Here is a 17,233-nt window from a genome sequence, read left to right on the forward strand (position 1 = left end):
CTCACTGCTTCTTTACCTGCCGAAATGAGCTCAGTTTATTTTGAAATTATTATGGAGCTTTTTTTTTTTTTTTTTAATGTAGACTGAGGTAACAGGTGCTGTTAAGGCTGCCAAGATTGACATCAGAAAGGGATTACTCTGTTTATGAAGGAATAAACTCGGGGAGTGTATTTGGAGAGCTTAGAGTGGGAAAAGAGACTTGGAGGGAAGCTGCCATGTAAGTGTGTGCACGTGTACATTATCAGGTTTTTCTGAGCATGATGGATAAAATACCTCTGACATCTGCTTTCTGCCACGTATCTCATTCCAACCACACCACCTTGCCCCAACACACTGGTTTTTCTTAAGAGACTAGAGTAAAAGCTTACATTACTTCCATTTATTTTTGAATTACTGACTGGTATTTCTTTAAATGAAACATTGTTTGTCTTCAGTCAGGTCCCATAAGAAAACACATTAAGCAGGATTCATTACACTTTCAGAGAGGTCCAGGAGAAATGCAATCATAGAAGGCAAGAGACAGTAGATGATGGAGACCAGAGGTGAGCAATGTTGTAACCTGCTACTGCAAAGGATAAGTGGGCTGCTCACTGAGAAGTGTTTACTTTCATTAGATAGAATAGTGCTGGAACACCACTCTTCCCATTGGGAAGACCAACAGTTTAATATTTTAAGAACAGAGACTTTAGCCCCATATATGAGGAATTTCTTTACTTTGGGAATGATTCTCTATTTCTACAAAGAATTCTCGTGGTACAAACATGAGATGATTTATCTTTATAACCAACCTGGCTGTAACACTTTCATGATGATATTGGAGATGTAGGCTCTTTAATTCTATAATCTTTTCCATTTGATAAAGTGAGTTAGAAAGAAGAGGAAAATAGTTTAATCTTAGAAATTCTTTTTTTTTTTTTTTTAATTTTTTTATTAGTTGGAGGCTAATTACTTCACAACATTTCAGTGGGTTTTGTCATACATTGATATGAATCAGCCATAGATTTACACTTGATCATGATAAAATTATAATATTTTGAAGAAGAAAGAATAAAATAAGGAATTTTAACTTTACAATTTAGATAGCATAAGACTGTAGTATCCTTACTGGTAAATGATGACTGAACAAGAACAAGGTTATAAATTTCAGTGAAAAGCAATTTTTAAAGGTCTATTTTAAAACAATATATTATTCCTCTGAAAATACATATTTACTCTTGGGAATTAAATTACATTGGAAAGACAAAATATGACTCTATCCACCTAAGTGTTAAAGTAATTGATATCTGATCCAGAAAACTTTTCTATTAAACATTACTAAGCACAGATCCATTACTGAATATTTATTTATTTAGCAAATAAATCTTGATATTTTCATCAAGTGGAGACAGGATATGCTTATTGTATTACTTTATTATTATTAAAATACAACCATGCAAGAATAAGAACTATAAAGAATTGCATTATTTCATTGGAATAAATGAATAAAAATCTCAAGCAAAATCTTTATAAATGAAAACATAATAATTCTAGGGTTAGTGAATTATTATTTGTTTTATATATGCTGACTACTCTGCATGAATCAAACTAGATTTTTCCTTAAATAAGAAAAATGGATAGCTACACTGCTAAAATTCAGTCATTTTTTTCCTCCATGAGTTGTAGTACAATATAGCTCTATTATAATATAGCTTTAAGATTTTGGTGGGTCTTACCACATTCCCCACATAGCAAAGAATGCACAGTGAATTCCTGAGGATATATAAGCCTGGTTGTCCAATGAGGCAGATTTGAATTTTGACCCTCCCTTATCAGTCTTGTAGAAGTTATAAGGGCCCATGGCTGATTCATGTCAATGTATGGCAAAAACCACTACAATATTGTAAAGTAATTAGCCTCCAACTAATAAAAATAAATGAAAAAACAAACAAAAAAAAGAAGTTATAAGGGCAATACAGTCTTAGTGCTGCCACCGAGGGAGGCTTCCCTGGTGGCTCAGTCAGTAAAGAATCCGCCTGCAATGTGGGAGACCTGGGTTCAATCTTTGGGTTAGGAAGATCCCCTGGAGAAGGACACGGCATCCTACTTGAGTATTCTTGCCTGGAGAATTCCAAGGACCGGGGAGCCTGGTGGGCTACAGTCCGTGGGATTGCAGAGTCGGACATAACTGAGCGATTAAGCACAGCGCTGAGGGTGAAGTGAGTTTTTCTCATGATAAATCACTAATTTAGTTGGCTTATTTAATAAGAAATTAAAACTATTTAGACCTCTATGAATTTCAAAGTGAGTGGTTTTTTTTTTTTTACAGTTTTTTTTCCCTTTGCAATTTATTTTTCATGTGAAAAATCTCTGATAAGGGTGACTGTGAATTAGGGGTTAGCTAGAAAGAACACACTGCCTGGGGGATCTCTATCATGAATGCTCTTCTTGCTTATCACCATCACCTCTTCCAGCTATTACTGGGCTCACAGCATTGTCACATGATCGAAGAGTAATGAACTCAATTCTGTGTATGCTTAATGAAGGTGACCTGGAGTTGGGCAGAGTTTCTGAGTTGGAGGCTTGTCTGCCAGCCTCTGCTGGGAGAGCTAAATGTATTAGTCTCCAAGTTTTAATGATAATACCTACTTCTCCTGTAGAACTTTGATAGGTAGACTTTTCATCCAAGATCTTCAAGGTACAGATTTTATGACCTTCATCTGCTGACTGTTGATTTAGATGACTTCTAAAACTCTTGTGGTCCCAGTTTTTCCTGCTACAATGCAAACTGTGTAATTGTGTTCTATCTCCTGTGGGGCATCTGTGTCTCTCCTGAAATGTTCCCTTTCTTTGAGTGGGTACAAACACATATGTATGAGAACATCCACCTGTAGTTGTTCGAGGAACGATGAGTGAGTGGGAGGTGGAAGGGAATGTACACAAGCTGAGTGTTTCTGAGGATGAGTTTGACTGAACATGGAGGGATGTTTATCCTTTCTCCATTGAGTTCACATGAATTTATTGTGCACACTGTAGATGGAGTAGGAAACCACCTACTTGTTATGATGTAAGGTAGTCTGTTAGAGTTAAGTCACCTGGTTTAACAAAGAACCTCCAAATCTCAGTGATCTGAGACAAGATAATTTTTTTTTTATTCGTATAGGTATTCATATGCCTTCCATATGGTCATTCAGGGATCCAAGCTTCTTTTGCCTTGTAGCTTCTTTAGTTCTGGAGTTCCACCCATTCAGTCAGTGGCAAGGGAAAGAGAATTCTATATGGCAGAAGTTTATGGGTCAAGCCTGTGAGTGGCATATATTATTTCTATCCACATTCAAACACTGTCTGTTGTTTGAACACCAACCTCACTGAACTGTAAAGAAAGCTGGAAATGTCTTCTAGTTATGCATATGGGGGAAAAGAAAATAGTTTGGTAAACAACTAGGTAGTCTTTAACACTTTCAGTGGCAAGGACTTCTATTCCCAAACTGCTCTTTCATCTGTTTTCTCCTCCACCATTCTTTTAATTAGAATCAGCCTTCCATTCCACAGTTTGAGCTTAGGTTTTAATTAAAATATTCTTTAGAAGAGAGGAAAAATACAGTCCAACTTTCACCCTGAAGTATAAATGACTAGAGTCAGGTATATTGTAGCACTACCTAATATAGTGTCTGGAATATATGTACTTAATAAATGTTTGATGAATAAATAAGTAGCTGAATATACCACTCATCTCCATTGTAGATCTTCTTCTTTTCCTGAGGATCTTGGGATTCTGGAGCATGGAAAAAAGGATAAGAGAAATGGCAGAATAACACAGCAAGTTGGAGAGAGGACTCAAGTGACTTCCAGTCTCCAGGGGAGAAGAGGAAACTTCTAGAGTAGGATCTAGAATTAGCATTCTGGCAGGGAGAGGGGATCTTAGAAAGTAGCTCTTGTCTGGGCCAATTTGTGTGATAGGGTGGCTGGTGTACATATAAGAAGAATCTGCACCAGGAAGCACTATGGGGACTCATATAGGTGCCCTTGGGTGACCTGACGTGTCACATAAGTGAGCCCATCAGGTCCTCCTCAGACCAACAGAGCTGTCTCAAGTTGCACTAGCCATGTAATCAGCAGCTGTGGCAGCCTGCACCAGACTTTGGAAGAGGACTCTTTCCTCACATGCCCTCAGGCTTCTGGGCTTCCCTGATGGCTCAGCAGGTACAGAATCCACCTGCAATACAGGAGACACACGTTAGATCCCTGGGTTGGGAAGATCCTCTGAAGGAGGGCATGGCAACACATTCCAGTATTTTAGCCTGAGGAATCTCATGGACAGAGGATCCTGGCAGGCTACAGTCCAGTGGATCACAATGGCTTAGACTGAGCACAAGCTCAAGCAAGCACAAGCAAGAGCGTTGAAACCAGAGTAGGAGGAGAATAAAGTCCCGTGGAAAGGGGGAATAAATGGAGAATTAGATCAGATAATTACTGAAGAGAATCTAAATTTTAGAAATGATTGGATGGGATTGTGTTCCATGGGGTGGGAGAGAATACATTTTTGGCTCTGGGCAGATCAAAGGCAAACATACGTAGGTTAAAAAAAGTCTTATGTTTGTACATATTTACTGTGTAATTGTCCAGTTACACTGCATGACTGTTGAAATAAGTAACTGAATACATTTTTGGCAACATGGAAGCTTCTTAACTTCTATCAAAGCAGATGAAAGGAGAATCCTGGGGCTTCCCCGGTGGATCAGTGGTAAAGAATCCACATGCCAATGCAGGAGACACAGAAGGTGAGGGTTCGATCCTTGGGTTGGCAAGATCTTCGGAGGAGGAGGAAATGACAGTCCACTTGACTATTCTGGAAAATTCCATGGACAGAGGAGCCTGGTAGGGTACAGTCCATAGTGTTGCAAAGAGTCAGTGTGACTGAGCATGTTCGCCACAACAAAACACTATTCTTCTAGGCCCCATCTTTCTTTGTATGACTCACTGTCTAGCTACTGCCTTTGGCTACTGATACCTGCCCACATCATCACTCGGGACCTCTTGTGAGAAATATACAGAAGCTAAAGACCACATGTGACCTCCTCTCTTCCTCACCTTGGAATTACTTGAGGGGAAAAAAGATGCCACTAAGACTTGCACATACGGTTAGCAATAGTGGTTTCACCATCATTCCAGCAATAGCTTTGGAGACACCCTTTAATCAGTGCAACAGAGGCAAATGATGCATGTCATCAATGTAACAGTCTGTTAACCCAAAGTACCCATCATACAGAGCAAAGAACCCAACCAGTCCTTATGAAATTTAAAATTCAAGATCGCCTTCTCTGCCTCCCCTTCTCCTTCAGAGACTGCATCTTTTCTCTCTCTGTTCTCATACAGCGCTGTCACAATCTGGCAATTAGTAATTATAAAATAATAGAAACAATCATCAGTAACTTATAATTATCTTCTCTTCCATAGTATAAGATTCTTTAGCATGAATCGCCTTGCCGACAAATCATAATTCATCTTGATAACAAGTTTGATGGAGTTACATGAGACATGAATCTGGCTCATTAATGTTGTTATTGTTTTTAAATCCTCAGTGGCAACAGTGCTTCCTAAGTATTAATTAATCTTCATAACTTCTCTGTGAAGTAGGTTAAATATAACTAAATTTATTCTACCAATAGAGAAATTGGCAAATTGGTGATCTCCTCAATGAATCTCTCTTCATTACCAATGGATCTGAGAGCAGATGTGGAAATAACTGAATCTTATCAATTTTCCATGATACAAGATTGACATAACTTGTCAATTGCTTGCTCTTGATTTCACTCTTTTCCTCCCCAAAGCCCTCTGAAGATATCCATAACAAAATGATGTGATTTATAACAATTAGAAAAAATTGTGAGTTCTGAAATATTTTTATCTACTTTCTTAAAAATGCTCAAATTAAGTAAATTAGCATCAGTGGTCATTATAGCATGTGATTTCTTCTCTTTCTATGCCTTCAAATTTTCATTGTTCCTTAAGGTTTTACTTGTTATATCTTTAAAATACCTTTTTTTTTTTTTTTTGAAGAGCTTGAGGCATTGTGGAAGAAACAGATTCCATAGGACCCAAAGTTAATGTTTTCATCCCATCTTGGCTTCTATCAGATGGAAATAAGGTACCTCAATGCAACGACATGGATTCAAATCCAAGGCTCGCTGCCACTGATGTGGTGGTTTTCTGCATATCTTTGGAAAAACTATTTGTTTCTTCTGGTTACCATTTTCTCATTTCTACATGAGAATCATCTTAGTCACTTAAGTTATGAGAGTAACAAGAGATAATATATGTTGAGTAGCCGACACCTTAAAAGCGATCACTAATGGAGAATATTATTAATCATATAAATCAGTGATTTGGCTCCAAAACCCTAACAAAAGGACTGCAGGGGGCTTAGCAGGAAGATACAATATTAGGTGTATGTACTTAGAGATTATGCTTAACATGGTAGTTATTGTTGATGGGCTTTTAATTTTGGAAGTAACAAAATGGTCTTTAATATTGTTTTAAGTCAATGATTTAAAGACAGTAAAATGGCAATAACAAAAGCTTTTGACAACTCTTAGTATCTTAGATAACTAGATATTTCTATCTCCATTAGGGGTTGGTTCTTGATTTAACACAAGAAAATTCTTAATTTAGAATAACATTTGGAGCGTAGTAGAAAGTATTGAATGAATAAAAGCAATTGGCTTCCAGAGACAAAAACAGCAAAAAAAGAACACCACCAGTGTTGTGTTCTTTGTATACACTTGACTATCCAGATTTCCTTTGGATACCAGTGGCTGAAGGACATTAAAAAAAATTTAAAAAAAGGGGGCATTTGAGGTATGAAATAGATGGAGCAAAGAAAATAAAAGGGACTGGAGAAAAAATTTCATCTTCAGGAAAATACTAGAATCACCTAATCTACTGATGAAGGATATGAAAAAAGGTGACATCTTACACAAGTTACTCCTTCATTTTTTTTTTTTAATAGTCTTAGAGTTTCTAAGTGTTACCTCTCCTCTTAAAAAAAAGAAACATGACCAATGACACAAGGGATATTACACTAGACCTATAAGGCTAGCTCGACATAAAACCTAGAAATAACTTTCTATTTCAACTCAACAGATTAATAAAAAAAAAATCCTTAGAACAAAATAACAAAAGTCAGAAACATCCCTGTATCTGTTTTTTATGGAAATAAAGCGTCACCTGATACTTTGAAGATACTGATTCTTACCTGTGTAGATATACTCCACGTATGCAGGATGAATTTTTGTGAAAACTTCTTTTACTTTTTCTATTTTATCAGCTCTGATTTTTGTTGCAAATGGTGTGTACATAACTGAGAAAGATTCCGCTCTGGTGATGGCTTCTTCAATCATGGCCTAAGAGGAAACAAATAACCCATTTGGCATCAATAACAATATATGACTTTTTAAGAATGTAAAAAAAATATAATTACCTTTATGGATGATTTAAAAATCTATATACTGTACTGCAGAGATAACATTTTGGTCTTGAATATTCATTAGAATGAACTTTTAATTAGTTCTGGAAATACTATTTCATATTAGGAAAACCAATTAAATGGAGAAAGTTTGTAAACAGACACCTCTAAACTGAGCTTGCTTTAAGATAAAAATAAAAAATCTATTTTCTGAGGTGTCATTTTTAACTTGGTCTGAAACATCAAATTCTTAAATCTAATATAATTATCTTATGAACAGACACTGATAAGCAATTTGTTCTTTAAAAAAGTAATTAAAAGATCTAGATTTAAGTATTGTCTATAAATAACCTGACAAGCTAGACAAACTATGTTTCTCTTCTTCCAATATCTGGCAAAGTCGTTTGGAGGATAAAAAAAAAAAACCTTTCTCAATTCCCTCCTAGCAAAGCTTTCCTTCCCTGTAGATCACAATGGTCGAGCCATTTGAGATGAATTCAGCTATTTAAGAATCTCTTTAAATTTTCTTTGTTCATGTATGGTACCATTCTTGATAAAGCTTGTCATCACTCCGAGCTTCCCGTTTTAACAAGGTCCATTACTATTTGAAACAGACCAAAAGGGAAGTTATGTGAAGTTTTAAAAAGGAATTTATTCCTTTCCTACAACTTTTCCTTCTAACAAGCCTTGACAATTGAATAAAAAGTGGAATTGTCTGTAGTTATCTCATTTTTCTGAAAATAGCATAAAAGAATATTATAAAAATCCACAACACTGTCCTTTCCAGGTTTGATGAACTGGAAGGGGGAACAAAGAACATGATTGTGATGCCAAATCTGGAGCCAGCACTTAGATGGAGGTAGCCATGGATTATGAAGCAGTGGAGTCTGAGGGTGCAGCAGGTCTGGATGCTAAGGCCTGGATGCTACGATGGAAGGCTTACAAAGGGGAATGCAGGCAGCAGGTCTGGAATTCAGAGATGTGGATTAAGAACTCAAGCTGTTTAGGTACCAGGTTCTGGTCTTCCAACAAAAATAAATATCCTTTATATTGGGTAGGGGAATATTTTCTCCAGCTTCATGCTTTGTTGTTCATTGCTGGAACATGGAATATGCTGGAATATTTTTATTGGTTCAGCTAATTCTGGGATGGCCTGTCCAGACCAAGAATGTTAGTAGTTGTACCTGGATTCATGTGGAGTGAGGTGCTGAAGAAGGAAGCTGTTCTAGACCTCAGTTCTAAGGTCTTGATCTGCCTTCACTGACTTTTGTAGGCTCCTAGTTCCTGTGTGAGTTTGCTAGGGCCACCATAACAAAGTTTCACAGACTGGGTGGCTGAAACAACATAAATTAATTTTATCATAGTTCCAGTGGCTAAAAGTCTGAGATCCAGGTGTTTATTTCTTTTTAGACCCTCTCTTTGGCTAGTAGATGGCCAGGTACTTTCTCCTGTGTTTTCACATGTTTTCCCTTCTGTGTGTGTCTGTATTCTAATCTCCTCTTATAAGAACACTGGTCATATGGATTATTGTTGCTCAGTCACCCAGTCATGTCTGACCCCATGGGCTGCAGCACACCAGGCCTCCCTGTCCCTCACCACTTCCTGGAGTTTGCCCAAGTTTGTATCAATTGCATAGTGATGCCATCCAGCCATCTCATACTCTGACACCCTCTTCTTCTGCCCTCCATCTTTCCTAGCATCAGGGATTTTTCCAAAGAGTTGGCTGTTTGCATCAGATGTCCAAAATACTGGAACTTCAGGTTCAGGACTAGCCCTTCCAATGAGTATTCAGGCTTAATTTCCTTTAAGGTTGACTGGTTTGATCTCCTTGCTGTCCAAGGAACTCTCAGGAGTCTTCCCCAGCACCACAGTTTGAAGGCATCAGTTTTTGGCATTTAGTCTTCTTTATGAACCAACTCTCACATCTGTACATGACTACTGGAAAAACCATAGCTTTGACTATATGGACCTTTGTTGGCAAAGTGATGTTTCTGCTTTTTAATATGCTGTCTAGGTTTATCATAGCTTTTCTTCCAAGGAGCTAGCCTCTTTTAATTTCATGGCTGCAGTCACCTTCTGCAATGATTTAAGAGTCCAAGAAAATGAAGTCTGTCACTGTTTCCACTGTTTCCCTGTCTATTTGCCATGAAGTGATGGGACTGGATGCCATGATCTTAGATTTTCGAATGTTGAGGTTTAAGCCAGCCTTTTCACTCTCCTCTTTCATCAAGAGGCTTTTTAGTTCCTCTTCACTTTCTGCCATTAGAGTGGTATCATCTGCATATTTGAGGTTGTTGATGTTTCTCCCACCTATCTTGATTCCAGCTTACAACTCATCCAGCTGGGCAATTCTCATGATGTTAAACAAACAGGAGATGACAGACAGGCCTGTCATACTCCTTTCCCAATATTGAACCAGCCCAGTTCTAACTGTTGCTTTTTGACTAGCAAACAGATTTCTCAGGAGATAGGTATGATGGTCTGGTATTCCCATCTCTTTAAGAGCTTTCCACAGTTTGTTGTGATCCACACAGTCAAAGGCTTTATATTGGTTTAAATCCCATTTAAAGACCTCATTTTAACTTAATTACCTTTTTAAAGACCCTATTTGCAAATACCATCACCATCTATAGCCTGGGGTTAGGACTAGCATATGAATTTTGTAGGGGGCATCACACTTCCTAACATCCAAGTAGCCTTTCTGGTGGTCTCTCTGAATATCTTGGTGAAGGATATGTTGCTTTAAATTCTGGATCAAATAATTTTAGTGGAGGTATTTAATCTTCTACTTTGCTCCCAGAAAGGTATTAACAGTATCCCAGTAAGGCCAAGACAGAAGAAAACACTCTCTCCATCCCATTTCTCTTCCAGCTGCTGGCAGCTTAAGTGATGCTGGCAGAATAGCTTTGCTAAGCCATCGCCCAGCAGGACAGGAAGACTCGTGCCCAAGAGCCTACACCAGCTTTGTTTTTGCAAGTGGCAGAAGAGTGGTTTTCATATGACAGTTTGATCTGCTTGTTTAAGGCACTGTGCTCTTGGCTTAATGCTCAAGACATGGCATTCAGGCTTTGACAGTGTTCTCCACTCAGGGGGGTATATGCTGGAGTGTGGCCTCCCTCTCTCTTCACTCAGAGTCAATAGAATTGGGGTTCTTTTGTGGCTTCTGCTCCCCATCTTGAACATGAGTAAAGAAGTGAGTGAGTGAGCAGAGTGTGTAAGAATAAAATTGATCTTTCAATGGAGACACTTTCTCAGATAAAATTACTAGAGCCCCAAAAAGAAATATTGCAATGTAATTTTAAATATATATTTACATATAAAGTTTTAAACACATATATTTATTTTATTTTATTTTATTTTAAATTTATTTATTTTTTCAGTGGGTTTTGTCATACATTGACATGAATCAGCAATAGATTTACACGTATTCCCCATCCTGATCCCCCCTCCCACCTCCCTCTCCACCCGATTCCTCTGGGTCTTCCCAGTGCACCAGGCCCGAGCACTTGTCTCATGCATCCCACCTGGGCTGGTGACCTGTTTCACCATAGATAATATACATGCTGTTCTTTCAAAACATCCCACCCTCACCTTCTCCCACAGAGTTCAAAAGTCTGTTCTGTACTTCTGTGTCTCTTTTTCTGTTTTGCATATAGGGTTGTTGTTACCATCTTTCTAAATTCCATATATATGTGTTAGTATGCTGTAATGTTCTTTATCTTTCTGGCTTATTTCACTCTGTATAATGGGCTCCAGTTTCATCCATCTCATTAGAACTGGTTCAAATGAATTCTTTTTAACGGCTGAGTAATATTCCATGGTGTATATGTACCACAGCTTCCTTATCCATTCGTCTGCTGATGGGCATCTAGGTTGCTTCCATGTCCTGGCTATTATAAACAGTGCTGCGATGAACATTGGGGTGCACGTGTCTCTTTCAGATCTGGTTTCCTCGGTGTGTATGCCCAGAAGTGGGATTGCTGGGTCATATGGCAGTTCTATTTCCATAAACACATATATTGAAAATACAAGTGTGCACACACATATGTAACATTTCTGGTATAGTGTTGACTAATTTATTTGTGAAGTAGTCTAGAAAAATTTAGCTTTAAAATACTTATTATTCTATAATTATTATTATTTAAAATAGTAGAAATTTTTTATTGTTTTTGGTTGGGCACCTAAATATCAGGTTTTCGCTTTGTGATGGTAGTAATTTAATAATTTAGAACTGGACTTGTTTTTCATGAGCAATCTATGTCCATTTAAAAAAAATTATTTTATTGAAGTAGGTGACACTGGTGGTAAAGAATCTGCCTACAACGCAGGAGCTGTAGGAGATGTGAGTGTGATCCCTGGGTGCGGAAGATCCCCTGGAGAAGGAAATGGCAACCACTCCAGTATTCTTTCCTGGAAAATTCCATGGACAGAGAAGCCTGGCGGGCTATAGTCCATGGAGTTGCAAAGAGTGAGCAAATGGCTTAGTGACTAAGCACATAGTTGATTTACAATGTTGTATTTCTGCTGTACACTAAAGTGATTCACTTATATATGTGAATATATATATATATATACATTTTTTTCCATTTTCTTCTCCACTGTGGTTTACCACAGGATATTGAGTATAGTTCCCTGTGTTATACAGTAGGACCTTGCTGTTTATCCATTCACTATTATAATAGTTCACATCTGCTGATCTCAAACTCCCAATCCATTCCGCCCCACACCTTCTGCCTGCAGCAATCACAGGTCTGTTCTCTATGTGAGTCTGTTTCTGTTTCATAGATAAGTGTATATATATGTATATATATATATAATTTACTTATTTATTTATTTTGGGCTGTGCTGTGTCTTTACTGCTACATGCAGACAGCTGTCTTCATTTTCTCTAGTTGAGGAGAGTAGAGGGTACCCTAGTTGCTGTGTGCAGGTTTCTCACTGTGGTGGCTCCTCTTGTTGCAAAGCGTGGGCTCCAGGGTTCGTGGGCTTCCATATTGTGGCGTGTGGGCTCAGTACTTCTGCCTCCTGGGCTCTGGAGCACAGGTTCAATAGTTTTGGTACATGGGCTCAGTTCCTCCATAGCTTGTGGGATCTTCCTGGACCGGGGATCGAACTCATGTCTCTGGCATTGACAGGTGGATTTTTCACCACTGAGCCACCAGGGAAGTCCTGTGTCATATTTTAGATTCCAGATATTAGTGATATCTTGTGGTATTTGGCTTTCTCTTTCTGACTTACTTAATATTATAATCTCTAGGTCCACCGATATTGCTGCAAATGGCATTATTTCATTATTTTTTATGGCCAAGTAGTATTCCGTTGTATATATATACCACATCTTTATCTATTCATCTGTTGATGGGCATTTAGTTTGCTTCTGTGTCCTGGCTGTTGTGAATAGTGCTACTGTGAGCATAGGGGTGGATGTATCTTTTGGAATTGCAGCTTTGTTTGGATATATGCCCAGGAGTGGGATTGCTAGATCATATGGCAACTTTATTTTTAGTTTTTTGAGGAACTTCCATACTTTTCTCCATAGTGGCTGCACCAATTTACATTTCCACTATTTCCAGTGTAGAAGAGTTTTCTCATCTCCATACCTTCATCAGTATTTATTGTTTATAGATTTTAATGAATAATCTAATGTGGGCAAACTGAAGATTTCAAATGCAAAGATTTTTTAAAAACTGGGATATTTTATAATAATGATAGATATTAAAATATAAATTTTAATTTCCTTTTTACCACTAAAGATTTTCCTTGGTTTTGAAAATAAAGAGATGAGAAATTGAAGCTTGTAAAAAAAAATAGTGCACTGAAAATGAAGGCAGATTTCAAATGGTCGTTTTTAACTTGACAAAGATTTTCTGCAATTGTGTCATTCTTTCCCAATGTGTGAGGTTTTCTGATGTCAATAAACGTCGCACGTGTGCAGAGAATGAGGAGCACACTCATTTTGCACAATCAGTTTGCGTGACGTACTGTTGTGTGCATTGCTATTAATTTTGCTTTCTTTGCTGCTGCACAAAAGAAGCTTTGAAATTAGGTGTTCACATTTGGGAGTCCTAATAATTCTCTATTGTTATCCTCATATTATCAGGTTTTAAAGCTTATAGTTATACAAACCAAGAGTGTATGTGGGCAGCTCACTTCCTCTACAAACAGTAACATAATAATTTCTCCTTATACTTTAGCTAAGCAAAAAGAGCATTTGCTACTTCAGAAATCAACTTGCCCAGGATAATTGTAAACCAAGGAAGACCCAGAGAGATAGGGAAGACAGATACTTCATCAAGAATAAAGGAAAAGCAATCAAAGTAGTGGAAAAAGATGACTAGCGAAAAAGAAAAGAAACAGAATTTATCTCCTTCTTCTAAATCCAAGTGGGTTGATTCTTCCTGGTAAATTTTTAAGGGACTTAAAGCGCCCAGAATAAATCTTGCAGTAACCATAAACCTCAGACATTTCCAGGTTGATGGGATTATAAAAATTTCCCCCCTTTTTGCTGGAGGATTTAGATAAATTGTAACCTTTTAACTATGTGTCCAATGATGGTGGTTCAGTGAGTAGAATTCCTGTCACTGCTAATTAGAAAATGTGATAAAGTTATTATAGATTATTATCAAATTATTCCTTTAATGTTCCCATTATCAGGGTTGACCATAATTGCAGTAAATTGCTTTACTTACAGGATTAAATCTGGAAGGAATCTTGGGAATTTTCCAGTTCAATTCACTGAATTGCAGATGGCTTAAGTGACTTGGAGAGGCATAGTGACTTTTCTAAGGATTAACAGCTTTTTAATTTTATAGAATTTAGAATTAGGTTTTCAAATATTATATTTCACATTCTCTTTGGAAAAGTATGTTATTTTCTCAGCTTTATCCTTGTGTTTAAGAACAGTCATAATAGATATAGTATCTTAAATTCTGAAGTATTTAGTTTTGCAGTATATGTGAGTGCTACAGAACTTTAGAACAAATATATAGATCTATCTATCTACCTATCTACTTACCTACCCATCTCCTGGACACCTTGTTAGGCATTTTCCTTTGTAGTTAGGTGTGGCCATGTGGCTGAGTGCGGGCCAGTGGAATGTAGGCGGGAATGATATTCTTTCCAAGTTTAGCCCATAAAACTTGCCTAGTATGATCTATTTTCTTTCCTTATCAGCTACCTAGAGAGGAAGACTCCCAGGATGTGGATGAAGGTGGAGCTACAGGATGGAAGGAGTATGAGTTCTCCTGTTGCTGGCTGGAGGACAATCAGCCAGGAACACCCACATTGGACTGTGCTGTAAGTGAGAAATCAACATTTATTAAGTTACTGGAATTTTGGAGGTTTTTAAAAAATAATTTAATGTATATATTTATTTTATTTTTTGGCTGTGCTGGGTCTTCGTTGCTACCTGGGCTTCCCTCTAGTTGCAGTGAGCAGGGGACACTCTCTAGTTGCGGTGTGCCGGCTTGTCATTGTGGCAGCTTCTCTTGTTGAGGAGCACAGGCTCCAGGGTGCGTGGGCTCAGTAGATGTGTCTCGCAGGCTCAATAGTTGTGGTGGATGGACTTAGTTGCTCCACAGCATATGGGATCTTCCCGGACCAGGGATTGAACCCATGCCTTCTGCTTTGGCAGGTGGATTCTTTACCGTGGATCCACCAGGGACGCCCTGAAGTTGTTTGTTGTAGTAGTTAGTCTACCTTAATACACAAACACTATTAAAGGAAAATTGGAATCTCTCTCATATCCATTTTTTCTACTAAGTCTTATGTGTTATAAAAAAAAGTAAAGGAAAAAGATAATTTAAGATGAAATAGCTTCTCATTTAGCAGTGTGATAAATGTTTTTACATATCTTATGCTTTAGTTTTCCTAAAGTCCATCTAAGTAAGTGGATTCATCCTAGTGGATGAATATTATGATTGTATTGTTTCATCTTCAGTTGATACTATTAGATTCAAAGGAACCAGTGCTATATTTGAAAGATATAAATGATTGAGACGGGAATCTTTAGTCCTTAGTGGTTAATATGACTCTTTGTTATTATAATGATGAAATTTGGAATGATACCTAGGATTTTCTAGAAAACAGAAAAATAAAATTGTTGAGCAATATTTTTCAAACTTAATCCTTATTAAATACATATGAATTTAATTCAAAAGACTTCAACTTTCTTGAAATTTAGATTTAATCTAGAGAGTAGATTTTCTTACAGAGAAGAATATCTTGCCTTGAGACTTACCTATAAACTACTTCATAGTATCATTTAGAAACTAGCCAGGATTGAAATTTTTATGATAATTTTATTAATATAATGATATGTCAGAATAAAATATATAAGTTTGCCCTGCCCTGATAATCAACATTTTAATGAAGAAATATTGCCTTGGATTTATGAGAGTTCTTTTATTAAGCAACCTTCACTGTAAGTTGTGTATTTTTCTAGCATAAAGGAATATTTGGCAGCTTTTCCATTACATTTATTAGCTCAGTGATATGAACGTTGTAAATATCTTCATGCAATTTAAATATAAGTATTTAAATTTTTATTTGTGTTTTCTGGAAATTACCAAATATTGTATGAACAGGTTATTTGTAGCAAGGAAAGCACATTTTTATATAGCAGTTTTGAATTCTCTACTTTGCAACCTGTCTTGTTTAAAACAGTCACAAGAACTACCATTTTAAATTCTGAAATATTTACATAGTTTTGCAGTGTATGAGTGCTATAGGATTTTAGAACATATAACTATGTATGTATATGTGTCTATATATTGTGTGTGTAAGTGTATTCCACTATTCATTGTCCAGTCTGGTTAGGGTTAAGGTTTTGATTATATATATGCCTCCATTAGTTGAATAAATTCAGCACTTAGTGGCCAAAATTTACCCTGTATTTGTTTTTAATCATTTATATTTCATAGTAAAATTTTATTTCCATGCCTCTTCAGCATGAAACAAAAGAGAAGGAAGGGATGTAAGATATTATTTTAAGATCATTCAACTTTATAACCAAGGAAACTGAGGTTCTTGTTAGTTCTGGTGACTCAACTTGCAGTCACAAAATTAGAGATGGAAGTAAGACAAGAACACAGTGGAACCAGTGCTTTCTCTTACACTGAGAGAATTTTCATCTTGTAAGTAGATTATTTCCTAGAATTATAAGATCAAGTATTGCTTTCATTTCCTTTTTTCATGACTGTTTTATTCCTGTCATCAAAGACAAGGATAATTTGACTCTGATGCTGACAAAGAAATAAATGGACCACATTAAGACTAAACCAGGTCAAGTTCCTCTTCACAACAGTAATCCTAACATAAAGTATTCATCCTTCACTCCTACTGGCCACAGTGAGAGTGTTTTGTCTACAGGCTGCTGATTAGATTTAGGGTACGCTATCAATTAGCATGCCTTTCTCAAAGAGAAACATTTACAGAAATTAAATGAAAGGCTTCTTAATGGGGAAGTCAATAATGTGCTTGGGTTGGTCTAACTTATTTAATGGCAAAGCACATATAATTTGTAAATAGAATATAAAGTATGTTCTTGTGCTAAAGACCCTGAATAATTTCCTGCTTGCACATTAGAGAAACACCACCAGCTGATAGAAACTCAGAGCTACAAGTGTGGGTTTCAGCAGCCTCCAGACTGTTTGGGATGCCACAGAGCTTTTATTCTTGATGACTTAAAATGAATCACCAAAAGGTATCACATGAATACATAACTGTATTACAGGTCATTATTTCATTACTGGGTATCACTAATGAGCTTTAGCTCCTGTGTTTAGTGGTAGC

The 17,233-nt window shown here is 37.0% G+C and overlaps 1 protein-coding gene across 1 annotated transcript in view; it reads right to left on the reverse strand.

Annotated features, from left to right (window-relative positions):
* SPATA16 (spermatogenesis associated 16) overlaps positions 1-17,233 on the reverse strand; it is a 244,465-nt gene that overhangs the window by 55,622 nt on the left and 171,610 nt on the right. Inside the window, exon 6 of the mRNA XM_043874568.1 lies at positions 7,232-7,379. Within this exon, the coding sequence (XP_043730503.1) occupies positions 7,232-7,379 (148 nt within the window). The remainder of the gene's footprint in view (positions 1-7,231; positions 7,380-17,233) is intronic.

The sequence above is a fragment of the Cervus elaphus genome, chromosome 19 (assembly GCF_910594005.1).
Source record: "Cervus elaphus chromosome 19, mCerEla1.1, whole genome shotgun sequence".
In the NCBI taxonomy this organism is placed as follows: domain Eukaryota; kingdom Metazoa; phylum Chordata; class Mammalia; order Artiodactyla; family Cervidae; genus Cervus; species Cervus elaphus.